The 17,500-nt window shown below is 50.6% G+C and overlaps 1 protein-coding gene across 1 annotated transcript in view; it reads left to right on the top strand.

The window, feature by feature from the left end:
* Window positions 1–17,500, top strand: part of LOC118217113 (ankyrin repeat and fibronectin type-III domain-containing protein 1-like) — a 140,074-nt gene that overhangs the window by 108,309 nt on the left and 14,265 nt on the right. Inside the window, exons 6-12 of the mRNA XM_035398922.1 lie at window positions 6,379–6,559; window positions 7,493–7,700; window positions 9,562–9,762; window positions 10,224–10,337; window positions 11,213–11,310; window positions 12,484–12,574; window positions 15,640–15,747. Of these exons, the coding sequence (XP_035254813.1) occupies window positions 6,379–6,559; window positions 7,493–7,700; window positions 9,562–9,762; window positions 10,224–10,337; window positions 11,213–11,310; window positions 12,484–12,574; window positions 15,640–15,747 (1,001 nt within the window). The remainder of the gene's footprint in view (window positions 1–6,378; window positions 6,560–7,492; window positions 7,701–9,561; window positions 9,763–10,223; window positions 10,338–11,212; window positions 11,311–12,483; window positions 12,575–15,639; window positions 15,748–17,500) is intronic.

The following is a 17,500-nucleotide window of genomic DNA, read 5'->3' as shown; positions in this document are numbered from 1 at the left end:
GAGAGGTCACCTGACTGCTTCCTGAAGCACATGCCCCCCCCCCCCCCATTGTGTCTCCAGACCTTCGGCAAGATGTCTGTGGACGGGGCCTCTGGTGGCGCAGGCGGTAGAGCGCTGACCACATGCTCAATGCGAGCCACGACATCGGCGGTCCGAATAGTCTCACCCTCCCTCTCCTCCCAATTCTTCCTGTCTCTCTACACTGTCCTATCAAAACAAAGGAAAAAACCCCCCCAAAAAAAGATGTCTGTGGACCTCAGGCTGTAGCAGATAGGACTCGTGAACTTCAAACTTTCATGGTTCTTTGTACAAGAGACCGAGGGAAAGAAGGAGATGATGGGAAACAGAGAAAGAGACAGAGACATAAATAGAAGGAAAGAACCTGAGGTGGTGAATGAGCAGCCTGGAAAGACGACGTAGTGGAGGAGCGCTCGTTCGTAGTGAGCTGCTGTGGTTGAGATACGAGATCTGAAAAGCTGTAATTAAGATTTCGCGGTAGTTCAGTGAAACGTGTGCGGTGCTTCGCAGATTAAAACCCGTGGAGGGAGGGGGGGGGCACTGCACTCTGCACACTGCGTTGTTGCCGTTCTCGTTGTTAGTGTTAATCAGTTTAACCATCAGGGTCCAAGCTGAACTATGCGGTTGTTCCCTGCACTTGGACCGGTACTTCTCTCTAGGGGTTTCGTCATACTTGTTCCTGGTTATGGTTATACACTTTGTTGTACGTCGCTCTGGATAAGAGCGTCTGCCAAATGCCTATAATGTAATGTAAATGTAATGGCTGCACACAGCGGACAGGATGAGACCCCCAGGATGTGTTTGGTCTCGCTGTGGCCTGTGGGAGGGTCTCCGGGCGCTCGCTGGCGGGGGGGGGGGGGGGGGGTTTGGCGTGTTTGGCGATGTGCAGACAGGCAGTCACCAGGGCCGCCTGATCCTGTCCGTCATTCTGGGATAAAACCTGTGTTCTCATCTCCACGGCAGCGCAAAGCCCCCCCCCCAACGGTACACTTTTCCCGTCTGTTCGGAACTGCCGTGTTAAAGCTGCCCCTACGCTAGAGCCCCACAAGAGCCCCCCTCAATAACTCCACCCCCCCCCCCCCAGCCGGCAACCTCAGAGCCAGCCCAGATTTATGAAGGCGGGGGGGTCGTGGCGGCAGACTGCCCTGGTCCTGGGGCCCAGGCGGACAGAGAGGGCTTGTGGTTTTGGGGGGTGGGGGTTGGGGGGCAGGAGGGGCAGCTACTTTTAGCTGGACCTGCGGTGGGGGGCCAGGGAGGGGGAATCCGGTAAAGAATGCGGCGGTGACGACGGCGCTCTGGGACACGCGTGCCGCGAGGTCCGGGCGCCTCTCCGTGGATCGCCGCCGGGCACCTGCCGGAATGTTTCACCATGTGGAGACCGCGTGGTGTCCCGTGTGCCGTTATTCCACAGGGAACATTCCTCTGTGTGCCGATATTCCACAGGGAACGTTCCTCTGTGTGCCGATATTCCACAGGGAACGTTCTTCTGAGTGCCGTTATTCCACTGGGAACATTCCTCTGTGTGCCGATATTCCACTGGGAACATTCCTCTGTGTGATGTTATTCCACAGGGAACGTTCCTCTGTGTGCCGTTATTCCACTGGGAACATTTCTCTGAGTATCCCGTTATTCCACTGAGAACATTCCTCTGTCTCTGTTATTCCACTGGGAACATTCCTCTGTCTCCGTTATTCCACTGGAAATGTTCTTCTGAGTGCACTGTTATTCCAGAGGGAACATTTCTCTGTATGTCTCGTTATTCCAGAGGGAACATTCCTCTGTGTGCTGTTATTCCACAGGGAACGTTCCTCTGTGTGATGTTATTCCACTGGAAACATTCCTCTGTGTGCTGTTATTCCACTGGGAACATTCCTCTGTGTGATGTTATTCCAGAGGGAACGTTCCTCTGTGTGTGTCTTGTTATTCCAGAGGGAACATTCCTCTGAGTATCCCGTTATTCCAGAGGGAACATTCTTCTGTGTCCCGTTATTCCAGAGGGAACATTTCTCTGTGTAATGTTATTCCAGAGGGAACATTCCTCTGTGTGATGTTATTCCAGAGGGAACGTTCCTCTGTGTGTGTCTTGTTATTCCAAAGGGAACATTCCTCTGAGTATCCCGTTATTCCAGAGGGAACATTTCTCTGTGTAATGTTATTCCAGAGGGAACATTCCTCTGTGTGATGTTATTCCAGAGGGAACATTCCTCTGTGTGATGTTATTCCAGAGGGAACATTCCTCTGAGTATCCCGTTATTCCAGAGAGAACATTCCTCTGTGTGCTGTTATTCCAGAGGGAACATTCCTCTGTGTGATGTTATTCCAGAGAGAACATTTCTCTGTGTGTCCCATTATTCCAGAGAGAACATTTCTCTGTGTGTCCCATTATTCCAGAGGGATCATTTCTCTGTATGTCTCATTATTCCAGAGGGAACATTCTTCTGTGTCCCGTTATTCCAGAGAGAACATTTCACTTTTGCAGGAACCCCCTCAGGTTTGGCGTACAGTTATCCTAGCCCGGGTCACAGGAGGCCTTCTTGTTTACGCAGCACAAACCGAGTGTTACGTGCTCCACTGTCCCCAGGAAGGGCGGGGTTTTAACACACACTCACACGCACACACACACACACACACACACACACACTCACACACTCACAGGCACACACCCACACACACTCACACACACACTCTCACACGCACACACACACACACTCACACACACACACACACACATGCGTTAACTTTGATTGGCCATTGCATTTCTCTTCTATTTAAGAATTAATTTCAGTGTGCCTGAGAATTTTGGGATCAGATGGTGGAGGGGTCCTGGGGTCCTGGCGCACTTTATCCCAGTGTCCCATCGGCGGTCTCGCGGTAGACTGGGCGGGACAACTGAGGCCCTGCGCTACGACGCAAACGACCAGACACCGCACGCGTCGGCTCTCGAGGATGAAATTCCTCTGGACCAGAAATGTCCGAGGGTTATTTAGGATCAGTCATCTTTCACCTATTTTTATTGACAGCGATGTTCAGTATTTGCCCTTCAGCCGTAACTGCATTCATTTCTCGCTAAGCTGAACCTGGCTGTGCCTCCCGCCTACTCAGTGGCGGTGTATCGTAATGGTTAGAGGAGTCGGCGGCTGCAGGTTCAAATCCCAGTATTTCATCAAATATCCGGCTGTGTGAAAGGGAAACATGAGCTCTGTGACTTGGATAAGAGTGGCTATGGAACAGATAAGGGTAATGTGATGTGACAACGGGCTTGTATATTTTCCCAAGTGTAAATGAGAAGGAATCTGTAAGTGGTCTTTCCCTAAATCCACACGGTCACAGGAAAAACCCCCCAGGAGGTTAAGAGGAGCCGAAGTGTAGCTCCAGCTCGATAAATATCTCGGGGATTTGGGCGGAGCGCCTGTCTGGGGACGACATCTGCATCCGCAGCTGCAGGTCAGGTGGCCTGGAGCAGCATCACAGCATCGCAGCCATGCAGCCATGCAGCCATGCAGCTACTCAGCTATGCAGCCATGCAGCTATGGAACTATGCAGCCATGCAACCATGCAGCTATAGAGCTATGCAGCTATGGAGTTTGCATTTGTTTGTTATCCGACTGAACACGGATTTGTTATCCCAGTCAGCAGGTTGGGGGGGGGGGGGGGGGGGGGGGGGGGGGGGTTGGTTGACACGTGGCTCACTCTCTGATGCGGAATACAGGGGGAAGGAAGGTTGGAGTGGAGATTTTGGACATTGCAGAGCTTTTCCCTGCTCCAATACTTTTGAAAGATATGAATAAATAAACCCACAGGCGCTTCTGTCCATCCCAGAGTCCCTCCCCCCTCCGCCCCTCCCTGACATCTCGCCAGTGCTCCCCCCCCCATCCACACCGGCGCCTGGTCACCTCCGGCTGACCTACCTCGCTCCGCTCCAGAATAACTCGGCCCAGTCAACCTGGGGACTTCTAAAATTAAATGAATCTATAGCAAGTGCGCAGAGCGCAGACAGAAAGTTTACTTGTGAGTATTTATAAGCGTCCCGTCCCGTGAACTGACAGATTCATTTGCTGGGTGCCCTCTAGCAGGACTTGGACAACCTCGGCGGCCATGTTGTTGTCCTTCCCTAATTGGATGAGTCATCTCAGCGCACGTTTTTCCCATAATTCCTACTGAACTTTTCCCGGTTGGAAGCTCTTCTCTACCAAAAAGGGTGTATCTTTCTCTGCTTGCGGAGCAGACTTTCTCCAGCAGTCACCTTCCGGGCTTTTCTACGGGCCTCGGCCTTCAGTGGCGCGGTCGCTCTGGCCCTGAGTAGCCCCCCTCCCCACGGCAGGCCTGGCCAGGCTTGGGCTCTCTCAGTTTGGAGCCATCTGCACCCAAGACCCCCCTTCCCCACCGTGGTGGCGTTCAGTTGCCGGCTACAGGAAGTGACACGCGGGATGCTTTTGGCTCGGCCAGGGTTTTCGGCTCCGACGCCAGAATGGAACCTCGCCGTAGGTGATAAGGCTGCAGCCAATGAGCTTGTGCCACTGGCTACGCTGGCCAATCGAAACATACCAACAGAAAATACAGAGGCAAGGCTGCAGCCAATGAGCTTTCACTATTGGCCATGCTGGCCAATAGAAACATACCAAAAAACACAGAGGCAAGGCTGCAGGCAATGGGCTTGTGCCATTGGCCGCACTGGCCAATAGAAACATTCCAAATACAACACAGAGGCAAGGCTGCAGCCAATGAAATGTGGCCGTGCTGGCCAACAGAAATGTACCAAGAAACACAGTGACCTGCTTCAGACCAAACGTGTGTTTAAGTGCGAACGCAAAGTAGCGAATTTTCAGGAAAGAGAAAGAACAACATTAACAGGAATTCCCGTGCGAATGCTGAGAGCAAACAGCGGTTGGCACGGCGATGCAGGAAACCGAGGGTAAAATTGCTCCCAGGCGTTGGGGGAAAGAGCAGGGGGCCGGGGGGGTGGGGTTGTGAGGCATGGGTGGAATTTGGGACGGGGCGGTTGGATGTCACCGTGGCGACACGGCGCCTCTGACTGAGCGCGTGCGGGGGAACGAGCCGCGTTCTTTCCAGTCATGTGCTGGAGACGCCGAGTCAGGAGAGCAGGCCGTTCAGCCCTGTTGGCAGGGCAACCGTGACAGGTCGTAGTGGGAGGAGCTTGCGCTTAGTGCCTGTCGAGCTCGGGTAAACACACACTGCAGTAACCCACGCTCGTAACTAAAGGCTCAGACCTATTTTACAATCACATTAGCACCACTGCAAACAAATTAAATGAACTTTAGTTTAGTCCCAGAGGTGCTTGAATGTGCTGGTGTGGTCTGACTTGCCCTGGGAGGCATATAAACAATAAAGCCTGTGAGAAAAGCAATCAAGAAAAATTTTAAATAGAAAAGTTTTGGCATGTTTTTGTCAGCAGAACCACAAAACTATAATCCAAGTAGGTGGCTGTGCATTTAACCCAGACCTGTGACTGTGCGTTTTAAACCCAGACCTGTGACTGTGCGTATTAAGCCCAGACCTGTGACTGTGCGTTTTAAACCCAGACCTGTGACTGTGTGTTTAAACCCAGACCTGTGACTGTGCATTTAAATCCAGACCTGTGACTGTGTGTTTAAACTCAGACCTGTGACTGTGCATTTAAACCCAGACCTGTGACTGTGCGTATTAAGCCCAGACCTGTGACTGTGCGTTTTAAACCCAGACCTGTGACTGTGTGTTTAAACTCAGACCTGTGACTGTGCATTTAACCCAGACCTGTGACTGTGCATTTAAACCCAGACCTGTGACTGTGCATTTAAACCCAGACCTGTGACTGTGCATTTAACCCAGACCTGTGACTGTGCATTTAACCCAGACCTGTGACTGTGTGGTTTAAACCCAGACCTGTAGGTTTATTTCAAGGGAGGGAACTAAATGCACCAAGGACTCTGAGTGAGGGAATTTCACCTGAGCAGGGGAGTAGTGGTGTACTGGACCTCAACTATATAATAATGGATTATTCGATTATTTCGATGCCTATTTTTTTAATGAAAAAGTGAAGTGGTTTTGGAGGAGTTTTTTTAAGTGAAGGTAAACCTTGCAGAAGGGTTCACCCGCAGTGTCACCCCCCACCCCCCCCCCCCTTTCCCCCTCCCCCAGCAGGCTCCATCAGCCCAGCTCCCATTTGGTGCTTATCTGATATTATCCCTGAACCAGTCCCTGAGCCATCTTTTCCCTCGAATGGTGATTGAAGGAAGGAAGGCGATTCAGCAGAGTTCCGTTGCCACGGTAACAGCCCTGTTTTCTCCCCCCGGCGTCCTCCTGAGGCATCCTCTCTCTCTCTCTCTCTCTCTCTCTCTCTCTCTCTCTCTCTCTTCCTTCCAGGGCCGACTATCCCAAAATGACCCAGCCGATGCGCGAGCCGGCGCTGACCAGGAAGCCCGCCTGCCTCTCCTCGCCCAGCGCCGCGCGGCGGCTCTACCGCAACCTGTCCGGAAAGTTCCGCGCGGGGCAGCTGGGGCTGGAGGAGCGCGTGCTGTCCGGGCGCGGGGACAAGGCCGCCGTGGTGAGGAACAGCCCGCTCCCCGCTCCCGCCCGCGCCTCCCTCCATCACCTCCTTCTCCACTCAGCCTCCCTCCATCACCTCCTTCTCCACTCAGCCTCCCTCCATCACCTCCTTCTCCACTCAGCCTCCCTCCATCACCTCCTTCTCCACTCAGCCTCCCTCAACCACCTCCACACAGCCTCCCTCCATCACCTCCTTCTCCACTCAGCCTCCCTCAACCACCTCCTTCTCCACTCAGCCTCCCTCAACCACCTCCTCCTTCACACAGTCTACCTCCACCACCTGCTCTTCAACACAGTCTGCCTCCACCACCTCCACACAGTCTACCTCCACTACCTCCTCCTTCACACAGTCTACCTCTAACACCTCCTCTTCTACACAGTCTACCTCCACCATCTCCTCCACCACACAGTCTACCTCCACCATCTCCTCCACCACACAGTCTACCTCCACCACCTCCTCCACACAGCCTCCCTCCATCACCTCCACACAGCCTCACTCCACCACCTCTACACAGCCTCCCTCCATCACCTCCACATAGCCTCCCTCCATCACCTCCACACAGCCTCCCTCCATCACCTCCACACAGCCTCACTCCACCACCTTCACACAGCCTCCCTCCATCACTTTCATACAGCTGAATTTTAGGGAGGATATCCCAAACCTACAGAGTCTGAGACCCACTTCTCAAGATCCAACCCCCCACCCCCTCCAACCCCCAATTTGCAGTTAGGGAAGTACTGAACTGAGGGACACATTCATTCATTTATGTTTATTTTTATGTTTAATTTATTTCCTGCTTTCCAGTATGGAGTTTCAGACATGCTCAGCCAGGAATAGCTCAGGTGGATAATGTTTACAGGTCATGGTCACTGCTCTCTCTAAGATGTTGAAGCCCCTGTTTGACTGATCCCCCTCCTTCCCTTCGGACAGTTCCAGAGCAGTGAGGCCCTATTTGAGGCGGTGGAGCACCAGGAGCTGGACCTGGTCCACCTCCTGCTCTCCCAGTACAGCCTGGAGGAGCTGGACCTCAACACGCCCAACAGCGAGGGCCTGCTGCCCCTGGACATCGCCATCATGACCAACAACGTGCCCATGGCCAAGCTTCTGCTGCAGGCCGGGGCCAAGGAGAGCCCTCACTGTGAGTCGCCACGGAAACCAGAACCGGGCCAACCGCCGAAGCCGCCTCGGCGATGATGTAACAATGGGCTGACATTTGTTATCTAGCTGACAACGGCTGTTACTTTCGTCAGTACATTCGTTATCTCATAACCACAGCTATTTTTACCAGCTTGAAAATTAAAAGCTTGAAAACCCGTACCTACCCTTACCAGGAATGTCAGCCGTAACTGATTGAAAAATTTGGCTTAACAAAGTATACCGTATGCCTTTTAGTGTAAATAATTTGAATGGATAGGGCAGCCTGAGCAACTTTTAAAATAACTTTTAACAAATTTTTGTTATTGAGCGCTTTGCTTACATGGCACACAAAGTACATAAATAAATAAAAAACTGAATAAAAGCGATAAACATTGATTGCAGCAACGCAGACGAAACAGTTGCGTAAGTTTGAAATCGAGTTAAAACAAAACAAAACAAAACAAAGCAAAAACGGTTTTTTAATTAGATTTAGAGGCCCTAATGAAATCTGGCAAGTTGGAACCATAGCTGCAAATACCTTGTCCCCTCTTGTCATTAAAAACTTTTTTTAAAATTTACTCTATTATAAGAGAGAGAAAGAAAGAAAGAAAGAACAAAGAAGCGAAGGAAAGAAATGGAGGGAAAGCAGAAACAGAAGCAGGCTTTGCACGGGAAGGCCCTGCTTCGGCCCTGAGCCATCCCACGTCTCCCCGTCGAAGACCGCAGGTCGCCGGGACACGCCCGAGCTCGCGGTTATTATGGGATAGATATCACACATTTGCGTCTTTAAGAAAGAAACCCTCGAGGGGTTTCTTTCACCGACAACGAACGCAAAGGTGAAGGTAAGGAATCTGCGGGGAGACGCTTCACACATCAGGGCCCTGTTTCTCATTAGGAAGCCAGACAGACGTTTTTTTTGCGCTGTCTGGATCCCATAAAAGACACGCGGGGTTGTAAAAAACCCGGATTTATTTCTGACGCTCCATTTTTTTTTTTTTTTTTGCACCCGCCTCGATGAGCGCTTTCTCCGAGCCTTTGCGTCTGAAATCTCCTCCTCGTTCCCAGGATTCCAGAGGAGGGGGGCGGAGTCGTCGAGCCGGGTTCCATTTGAAGATATTTCGATCGTTCGTCCTTTGAAGTTGCCGTCTGTGAAACAATAGAGCGGACAGGGGGGTAATACAGCTAGGAGGGGGTAATAGAGCTGGGAGGGGGGTAACAGAGTGAGGAAGGGGGGGGGTAACAGAGCAGGGAGAAGGTAACAGAGCGGGGAGGGGGGCTGAGAGGAGTTTTTACGACCTGCGGACTTAATGAAAAACAGCTTAGCATGGAGTTCAAGGCCTTTTCTCATTCTGAGCGATACGGCTTCGCGCTGATGGTGAAAGTGACTGAACCTACGCTGTCACACCGCGCTGCTGAACGCCGACTGCACTCCAGCACCACACGTCCACACTTCAGCTCACGTCAAGAACTCAGCACCATCTGTTACCCTCTGAGCTATGAACTCATCTCCATCTGTTACCCTCTGAACTATGAACTCACCTCCATCTGTAACCATCTGAACTATGAACTCATCTCCATCTGTTAGCCTCCGAGCTATGAACTCATCTCCATCTGTTAGCCTCCAAGCTATGAACTCATCTCCATCTGTAAGCCTCTGAGCTTTGAACTCATCTCCATCTCAAACCCCATGTGCTGTGATCCCGTCTCCCTCTGTACCCCTCTGTGCTTTACCCTGTCTGAATGAAGAGAGCGGGCAGTAAAATGGTACTAAGTGGTGCTGAGCGCAGTCTAACCCGGGTCTCCCCCCCCCCCCTCCCCTCTCCCCCCCCCCCCTCCCCTCTCCCCCCCCCCCCCCTCCCCAGTCGTTAGCCTGGAGGGCCGGGCCACGCACCTGGACACCCTGCTGAGGGAGGCGGAGCAGCGCGTGGCCGAGCTCCAGACGCAGGCGGCGGGCGAGGGGCAGCGGGGGCCCCACGACGCCACGCACCGCGAGCGGCAGCTCAAGGCCTGGGAGTGGCGCCACCGGCTCTTCAAGCGCATGAAGACCGGGTTCGAGCACGCCAGTGAGGCTCCGCCCCCCCTTCCGGGGTCACCCACAGTCAGCTACCCGCAAAAAAAAACCCACGCAGGGCTCAAATATTTCTTCCAGTAAAACAGTTTTTCTTTTTTTGAAAATATGCTAAATAGGTACATTCAAAGCTTATGTTCTCCTACGTACCATATTTAACAATACCTTCATAAAATATGCTAATATGCTACACTTATTATTCTTTCAGTAGCATGCCGCACAGTATGTGGACATTACATTAAATTACATTTATTTGGCAGATGCTTTTATCCAAAGTTATGTACAGTAAGCCCATACAGGACATGTACCCATTTATAGACTGACAGCAGGAGACAGACTGGTCTATGCAGGGACTGTCAGCCATTTTAAAACACGTACCGTATGTATCGATAAGATAATAAGCGATTTCTATTTAGGAAATGTGATTTTTTTGGCTGTTTTTTTTTTTTCTCCCAGGTCCCCCTGATGCCCCGAGCAACGTGCGCCTGACCGTCAGCAGCAGCTATAGCCTGAAGGTCACCTTCCAGGAGCCGCTGAGCGTCAACTCCGCCGTCGTGACCAAGTACAAGGGTGAGCGGGCGGGGGTAGGGGCGAGGGTGGGGGTAGGGGTGCGGGGGGGGGGGGGGGGGGGGGGGGGGGGGGGACGCGTGCTGAGTGCCAGAAGTTAACCGGGGTTGGGATAAATATTTACGAGGCATCGTCCGAGCCACCGGCAAGAAAGTCCCAGTTTCGCACTCGTTCAGAAATGGCGGTCCCCGGCGAACGCGAGCCCTTTGCACTTGTCGGTGTTGCTTAGCGCTCGGGGTCGTTGACTTTGCTAGCCTCGGGCCAGCGGTCTTAAATCTGTTGTGTGTGTGTTCGAGCACTGCGAGCCGCACCAACATTGTGAGGAAATTAATAGTGTAGTGATTTACTTGAATTATTTACATTAAAAAACTATATGTTGTCCTTGAGTCCCTGTTGTCTCATCTGTGTGATCTGGTTCCAAATATCTAAGCATTCAAGAAAAAATTCTCACTGAGATTTATCATTTCGGAAGCGCGTTTCTGAGATTGCTCAGGCGTGTTTTGCTCTGTTCAACTCTGGAATAGAGCAAAACTTAGGTTTTGTCTTTTAGTGCTTTTGTGTGTGATGGGTGTGTGTGTGTGTAATGGGGGTGTGTGTGTGTGAGTGATGTGGGTGTATAAGTGGTGTGTGTGTGTACTGTAATGGGGGTGTATAAGTGGTGTGTGTGTGTACTGTAATGGGGGTGTGTAAGTGATGGGGGTGTGTGTGTAATGGGGGGGCGTGTGTGTAATGGGGGGGTGTGTGAGTGATGGGGGTGTGTAAGTGATGGGGGTGTGTGTGTAATGGGGGTGTGTGAGTGATGGGGGTGTGTGTGTAATGGGGGGGTGTGTGTGTAATGGGGGGGTGTGTGAGTGACTGCTGTATTCTCTGTCTCGCAGTGGGCTGGAGCTTGGCCCCATCTCTGAGCCCCCTCCTGGGAGAGCTGGTGCTGGAGGACTCCAGCGCCCAGCAGTGCACCATCACAGGACTCACACCGGTGAGTACACACTTACACACACACACACACACACACTGTACACTCACGCTTACACACTTACACACACACACACACACAGTACACTCACGCTTACACACACACACACTTACACACACACACACACTGTACACTCACGCTTACACACACACACACACACACACTCACTGTACACACCCAGTGAGTACACTCTTATGTACACACACACACACACACAGTACACTCACGCTTACACACACACACACTTACACACACACACACACACACACACTGTACACTCACGCTTACACACACACACACACACACACTCACTGTACACACCCAGTGAGTACACTCTTATGTACACACACACACACACACTGCACACTCACGCTTGCACATACACACACACACTCACTGTACACACCCAGTGAGTACACTCTTACGTACACACACACACACACACACACACTGTACACTCACGCTTACACACACACACACACACACACACACACACACACTTTTTCCAGAAGACCACCCCAGAGCCCATTCATGTTGGTTGTTTAGTGCGGACGCCCACGCCAAGCCCCTCCCCCCAGTCTCACAGGAAACACTGAGCCCTGAGAGGCTTCAGGGAGCCGCGCTGCCGCGTGTGCATGTAGCCGCATGAGAAGAACGTTTCACAGAGACAGACGATCAGTGGATTAATGGTGCTGGGTGCTGCAGTGCAGATGTACCAAAATCAGGAGGATAACCACCAATCCAGACGGATACAGAGCCGTGAAAACGGATTTGCCCCTCCCTGATTTCCTCTGTTATTGCATATTTGTCACACTGGTTTGAGATCATGCATTCACAGTGCGTTCAACTGCTATTGAACAGCCATATTCATCTGAGACAGATCTTGTTAGACATGTCCTGTTAGACCTCACGTGTGTGAAAAAAGTCCTGTTAGACCCCATGTGTGTGAGAAAAGTGCTGTTAAACCACATGTGTGTGAGAAAAGTCCTGTTAGGCCCCACATGTGTGAGAAAAGTCCTGTTAGGCCCCATGTGTGTGAGAAAAGTCCTGTTAGACGTGGTTAAATATCTCACAGATACAGGATGCCCTTGCCCATGTGTGTGAATGCATTGCTGCTGACCCCTCGCTGACCCCTCGCTGACCCCTCCCTGACGCCCTGTCGTGTGCTGCTTCCAGGGCCTTCATTATTACGTGCAGGTCTCCGCCTACAACATGAAGGGCTGGGGCCCCGCCCAGCCGACCGTTCCCGCCTGCGCCGCCCCCTCCTGTAAGTCTGCCGCCCTTCTCCTCTTCGTCTTCCTTTCCGCCGTCCTCTTCCTCTTCCTCTTCCTCCGCTCGGGCTTCCGGTAGAGTGCGAACGAAGCGAGGAGCGCGGGAGAGCCGGACGCTCGCTTCATCTCCTCACCGACGGCTGGCGTAGGGCCGTTACGTGGCAGATTTCCAAAAAAAACGCCGGTTTGCTTCGCTGAGGTTTACTGACCTGGATTCCAGCCAGATTTGTCCGTATCTTCGGATCTTCGGTTGCATAATTGCACGTGTCAGCGTTGGCGAGTTTATCCAAGAAAGCAAGAAAGCAAACTCACTCATTCGCTCGCAAATCAAAGTTAGGGACAGGCGATGATGAACCCAGCTCAGTTTTTTCGTCTTTTTTTGGTATTGTTTTATTAAATCCGGTCTTAAGATGATATATTGTGCAAGAAACGACCAGATAACCATTCACAGTGGACCTGAGCAGTCAATGTACCGTGGAATAGAGCTTTGAAAATGCTTCTCAGAGCACTTCACTCTCACAAAAATAATATAACTAAGTAGCAGTCCATTTGCGTATCTTTTACCTTCAAACTGTCACGTGGAAACACACAGTGAGCATTGAGTTTTTTTTTCAGTCCGACTCATAGGATCTGGAAAATTAATCAAATGCTAACCCTAAAAATTCATGGCATGAATGTGTGTCTTTCTCGGTCTTGCATTTATGGCACATTGCACGTATTTGTACAAACGTTTTATTACAGTTGAGCTTTGAGTAATATTGATTACTTTTTGGCCTCTCTCCCTGGCCTTCCCTCGGATATGAATGAATGTTTTATGTAAGGTTCTCAGTCTCCTGGACCCACAGAAACAGTCTTTATTAGAGAGGGACTTCCCTTTAGATCCCTCTGCTCTTCTCCAGCTCTATCATACGCAAGGGTGGGAGCACGTTCCTGCAGCGTTTGTGAGCTGTGAGAAGCAGATCAGCACCGGCATCCTAAGCATCCCAGAAACTAGCACCTGAAAGAGAACCGGACATTTTGCTCTATGCAATATTAACAACAACTTGGCCGACTAATATGGTTTTACAGTGCCTCACGGAACAGTTTGTGTGCAAGGCTAATATATGCCGTTCACGAGAGAGTAGCGCTAGCTGACCTGCTGTTGCCTGGATAGGGCTTACATGTGTGTAATGAGCTCTGCTTTTTCAAACGGCTGGCTCCTCGTGGACACGACTGTGGTATGAAGGAGTACATCGGCAAATGTTTTTGTTTTCATTTCAAAATCGAATGAATAAAGTGTTGCGCTGTGGGCTGCTGGTTTCCCAGCTCACCCGGACCATTTCTTAAAGGAAGTGGGCGGGGCATGGCCGGCCATAGTCCCCAAAAAGAAAATTTGGCTCAGGGATTCATTGATTTCTTTTGGGGGGGGGGGGGGGGGGAATCAGGAATTTCTCATTATTGCATGAAAGTTCTACGCCTGTGCTCATTTGTAAAGTATACCACCACACCAAACCCATTCCCAAAGCAAGGGAGTTTGCTTTGGATGTGTTCAAATATAATTTGGAAAATGAATCAAATATAAACATAAAAAACAAATAAACTCTAAACATAAAAACTCATGGTGTGTGTGTGTTTATTTGTTTGTGCATGTGTATGCGTGTGTGTGTATGTGTGTTTGTGCGCCCGTCAGTGTGTATGTGTGCGCATGTGCGTGCGTGCGTGTGTGTGTGTGTGCGCACAATTGCACAAAACAAGTTGAGAGCCCAGAGAAAGACAGCCATATTCACTGCATTTATACACAACCAGTGATTTATACACAACCAGAGAAAAAAAACTGTCCCTCATTATTTTAAACGAAGCTTGAAAGGGAACCGAGATAATCACAGTAAGTGGATTAGCGGTAGAATAACTAGCAGGCATTGGAAATGGAGAGAAGAACATAATCAGCGATCTGAGATTTGATGAGCGTGTCTGGTGGAGTAACGCGTGTTAGTTCTCATATTCTTGTGTGCGGCGTGATCTATGCGGTAACCTACCCTACGTAGCAACAGCCAATTGGGGACACTCAGTCCGAACTCCCGTTAGTTTAACGATATCTCATTGATTTTTTTAAAGATGGGGCTAAGCCGGTAGAGTATAGCAAGCCGCCGTGCAGCAAATTGCCACGGCGATGTCGTTATTGAATTTGCCTTTCAAGTAAGTTAATTAGCATTTGTCCCGGCGTTTAGCCTATCGACTCGGCCCATTAGCTTAAACGAGCTCGTTCCAGGAGAGGGAGTGAGAGTGTGTAATTACCCCAGGGGCTCGGTGGAGCGTGTGGGCGCCTGACATGCACAGGACATCATTATAATGACATATGTCACTGACCCTGAGTCTGCCGCTCCAATGATGAAGGAAGGAAGCCAGGATTGGGCCATGGTGGATAGCAGTCTTCAATGGTGTGTGTGTGTGTGACTGAATGTCTGTGTGTGTGTGTGTGTGTGTGTGTATGTGTGAGTGTATGTGTGTGTGTGCGCGCATGTGTGTGCGTGTGCATCTCTGCGTGCGTGTGTGAATATATGTGTGTGTGCGTGCGTGAGTGTGTGTCTGTGTGCGTGTGTGTGTGTGTGTGTGTTTCTGCAGTGCTTGAAATACCCATATGTCTGTGAACAGCAGTAAGACAGTAATGTCCTTATAAGCAGAGTACAGGCTTTAAAAAGCCTGGTTGTGCTGTCAGGACTAGAAGAAGCGGTGTGTGTAAACTCTCCCTGTGTCAGCCTGGGAAAACAAGCAGGCCCTGCGTCTTATCAACGTGGAATTATCTCTGCATCAACGTCCGCTCTCCCCTTTCGCTGTGGGAGTTCATCTTCCCGGTGTGTGGGCTCGGCTGTCAATCTGTGTCCTTGTTTATGTCCACGGTGTTCCAGAGCAGAACAATTACATTTCGTTTTATAACTGCTCCTGTTTAAAGGGGCAGCCCTGCCCAGCCGGGCTTATGTAACAGACTGCTCGCGACAGCCTGTGTCTGCACCGCGCGTCGCCCCGTGCGACGCTTGCTTCGTGGCGGAGGAGCAGGGGTCACTCCGCTCTTGTGCGTCCGCAGGCTGGCGGGACATCGAGAGGCGCTTGCCGCGGCTGAGGGGCCAGAAGGAGGTGCTGGACCAGCTTCTGGGCCAGATCAAGGAGGCACACCAGCACTGCGCCTGCCACGGTGAGAGGAGCCGCCATCTGACGCACTGCTAACAGTCAGTAGCAGGGACATTAGCAGGGATGCTAGTGAGGTCACTAGCAGGGACATTAGCAGGGATGCTAGTGAGGAGGCTAACAGGGACATTAGCAGGGATGCTAGTGAGTTTGCTAACAGGGACATTAGCTGCGATGCTAGTGAGGAGGCTAGGAGGAACCTTAGAAGGGATGCTAGTGAGGAGGCTAGGAGGAACCCTAGAAGTGATGCTAGTGAGGAGGCTAACAGGGACATTAGCAGGGATGCTAGTGAGTCTACTAACAGGGACATTAGCAGGGATGCTAGTGAGGAGCCTAACAGGGACATTAGCAGGGATGCTAGTGAGTCTGCTAACAGGGACATTAGCAGGGATGCTAGTGAGGAGCCTAACAGGGACATTAGCAGGGATACTTTTGAGGATGCTAAGAGGAACCTTAGGAGGGGTGCTAGTCAGGAGGCCAACAGGGACATTAGCAGGGATGCTAGTGAGGAGGCTAACAGGGACATTAGCAGGGATGCTAGTGAGTTTGCTAACAGGGACATTAGCAGGGATGCTAGTGAGTCTGCTAACAGGGACATTAGCAGGGATGCTAGTGAGGAGCCTAACAGGGACATTAGCAGGGATACTTTTGAGGATGCTAAGAGGAACCTTAGCAGGGATGCTAGTCAGGAGGCCAACAGGGACATTAGCAGGGATGCTAGTGAGGAGGCTAACAGGGACATTAGCAGGGATGCTAGTGAGTTTGCTAACAGGGACATTAGCAGCGATGCTAGTGAGGATGCTAACAGGGACATTAGCAGGGATGCTAGTGAGGTTGCTAACAGGGACATTAGCAGGGATGCTAGTGAGGTTGCTAACAGGGACATTAACAGGGATGCTAGTGAGGAGGCTAACAGGGACATTAGCCAGGATGCTAGTGAGGAGGCTAACAGGGACATTAGCAGGGATGCTAGTGAGGTCATTAGCAGGGATATTAGCAGGGATGCCAGTGAGGACATTAATCGGCACATTAGCACAGATATTAATGAGACAGGGCATTAATGTGGCCACTAGGAACTTTAGCAGGGACATTAGAAGTGATGGAAAAGGAAGAGTATGTAATGAAGAATAAGTAGCTCAGCTGATGTTCGATAGAGAAAACCTCAAACATCAGCCCACAGTGTGCAAATATACAAACTCGAATGTGCAGATATAAAGCTGATTGGTCCATTTTCAAGATTAAAGTATTTTGAATTACAGTAAATGATGATTGCTGTAATATTTCATCAGCCATAAAGAATTCACACAATTGTTGTAAATCTACAAGAGCATGCTGTATACAGTGTATGAAGTCCTGCTCATAGTACAGTAATATTCCTGTCATTACAAGCTCAACTAATTTAATTTCCATAGCGTTCAGTTAGCGGTAACTCCTCACGCACCAATCAGAAGCCGGTTTGAAATGTAGGTTTCTAGCCCTGCAGGAACTTATTATATTGAGTAATCTCTTCCTAACATAATTATTACACTAATTATTTTACCTGATTGATTGCAGACCACTTAATTTGATTTAGTAATGAGAGCAATTTCCTCTTAAACATAAAATAATGAGTTATTGGCACTTTAATTGTTTAATTATAGACAAGACCCAGGCTTACAGTGTATATTAGCATGCTTTATATGGATGTGTGCTGAGAATCCTGTGTGCGTGTGCGTGTGTGACTGTGTGTGTGTGTGTGCGTGTGAGTGTGTGTGTGTGTG

The sequence above is a fragment of the Anguilla anguilla genome, chromosome 17 (assembly GCF_013347855.1).
Source record: "Anguilla anguilla isolate fAngAng1 chromosome 17, fAngAng1.pri, whole genome shotgun sequence".
NCBI classification, from domain to species: Eukaryota; Metazoa; Chordata; class Actinopteri; order Anguilliformes; family Anguillidae; genus Anguilla; species Anguilla anguilla.
The sequence above is the reverse complement of the archived record's forward strand: the minus strand, read 5'-3'. Positions and strand labels throughout refer to the sequence as shown.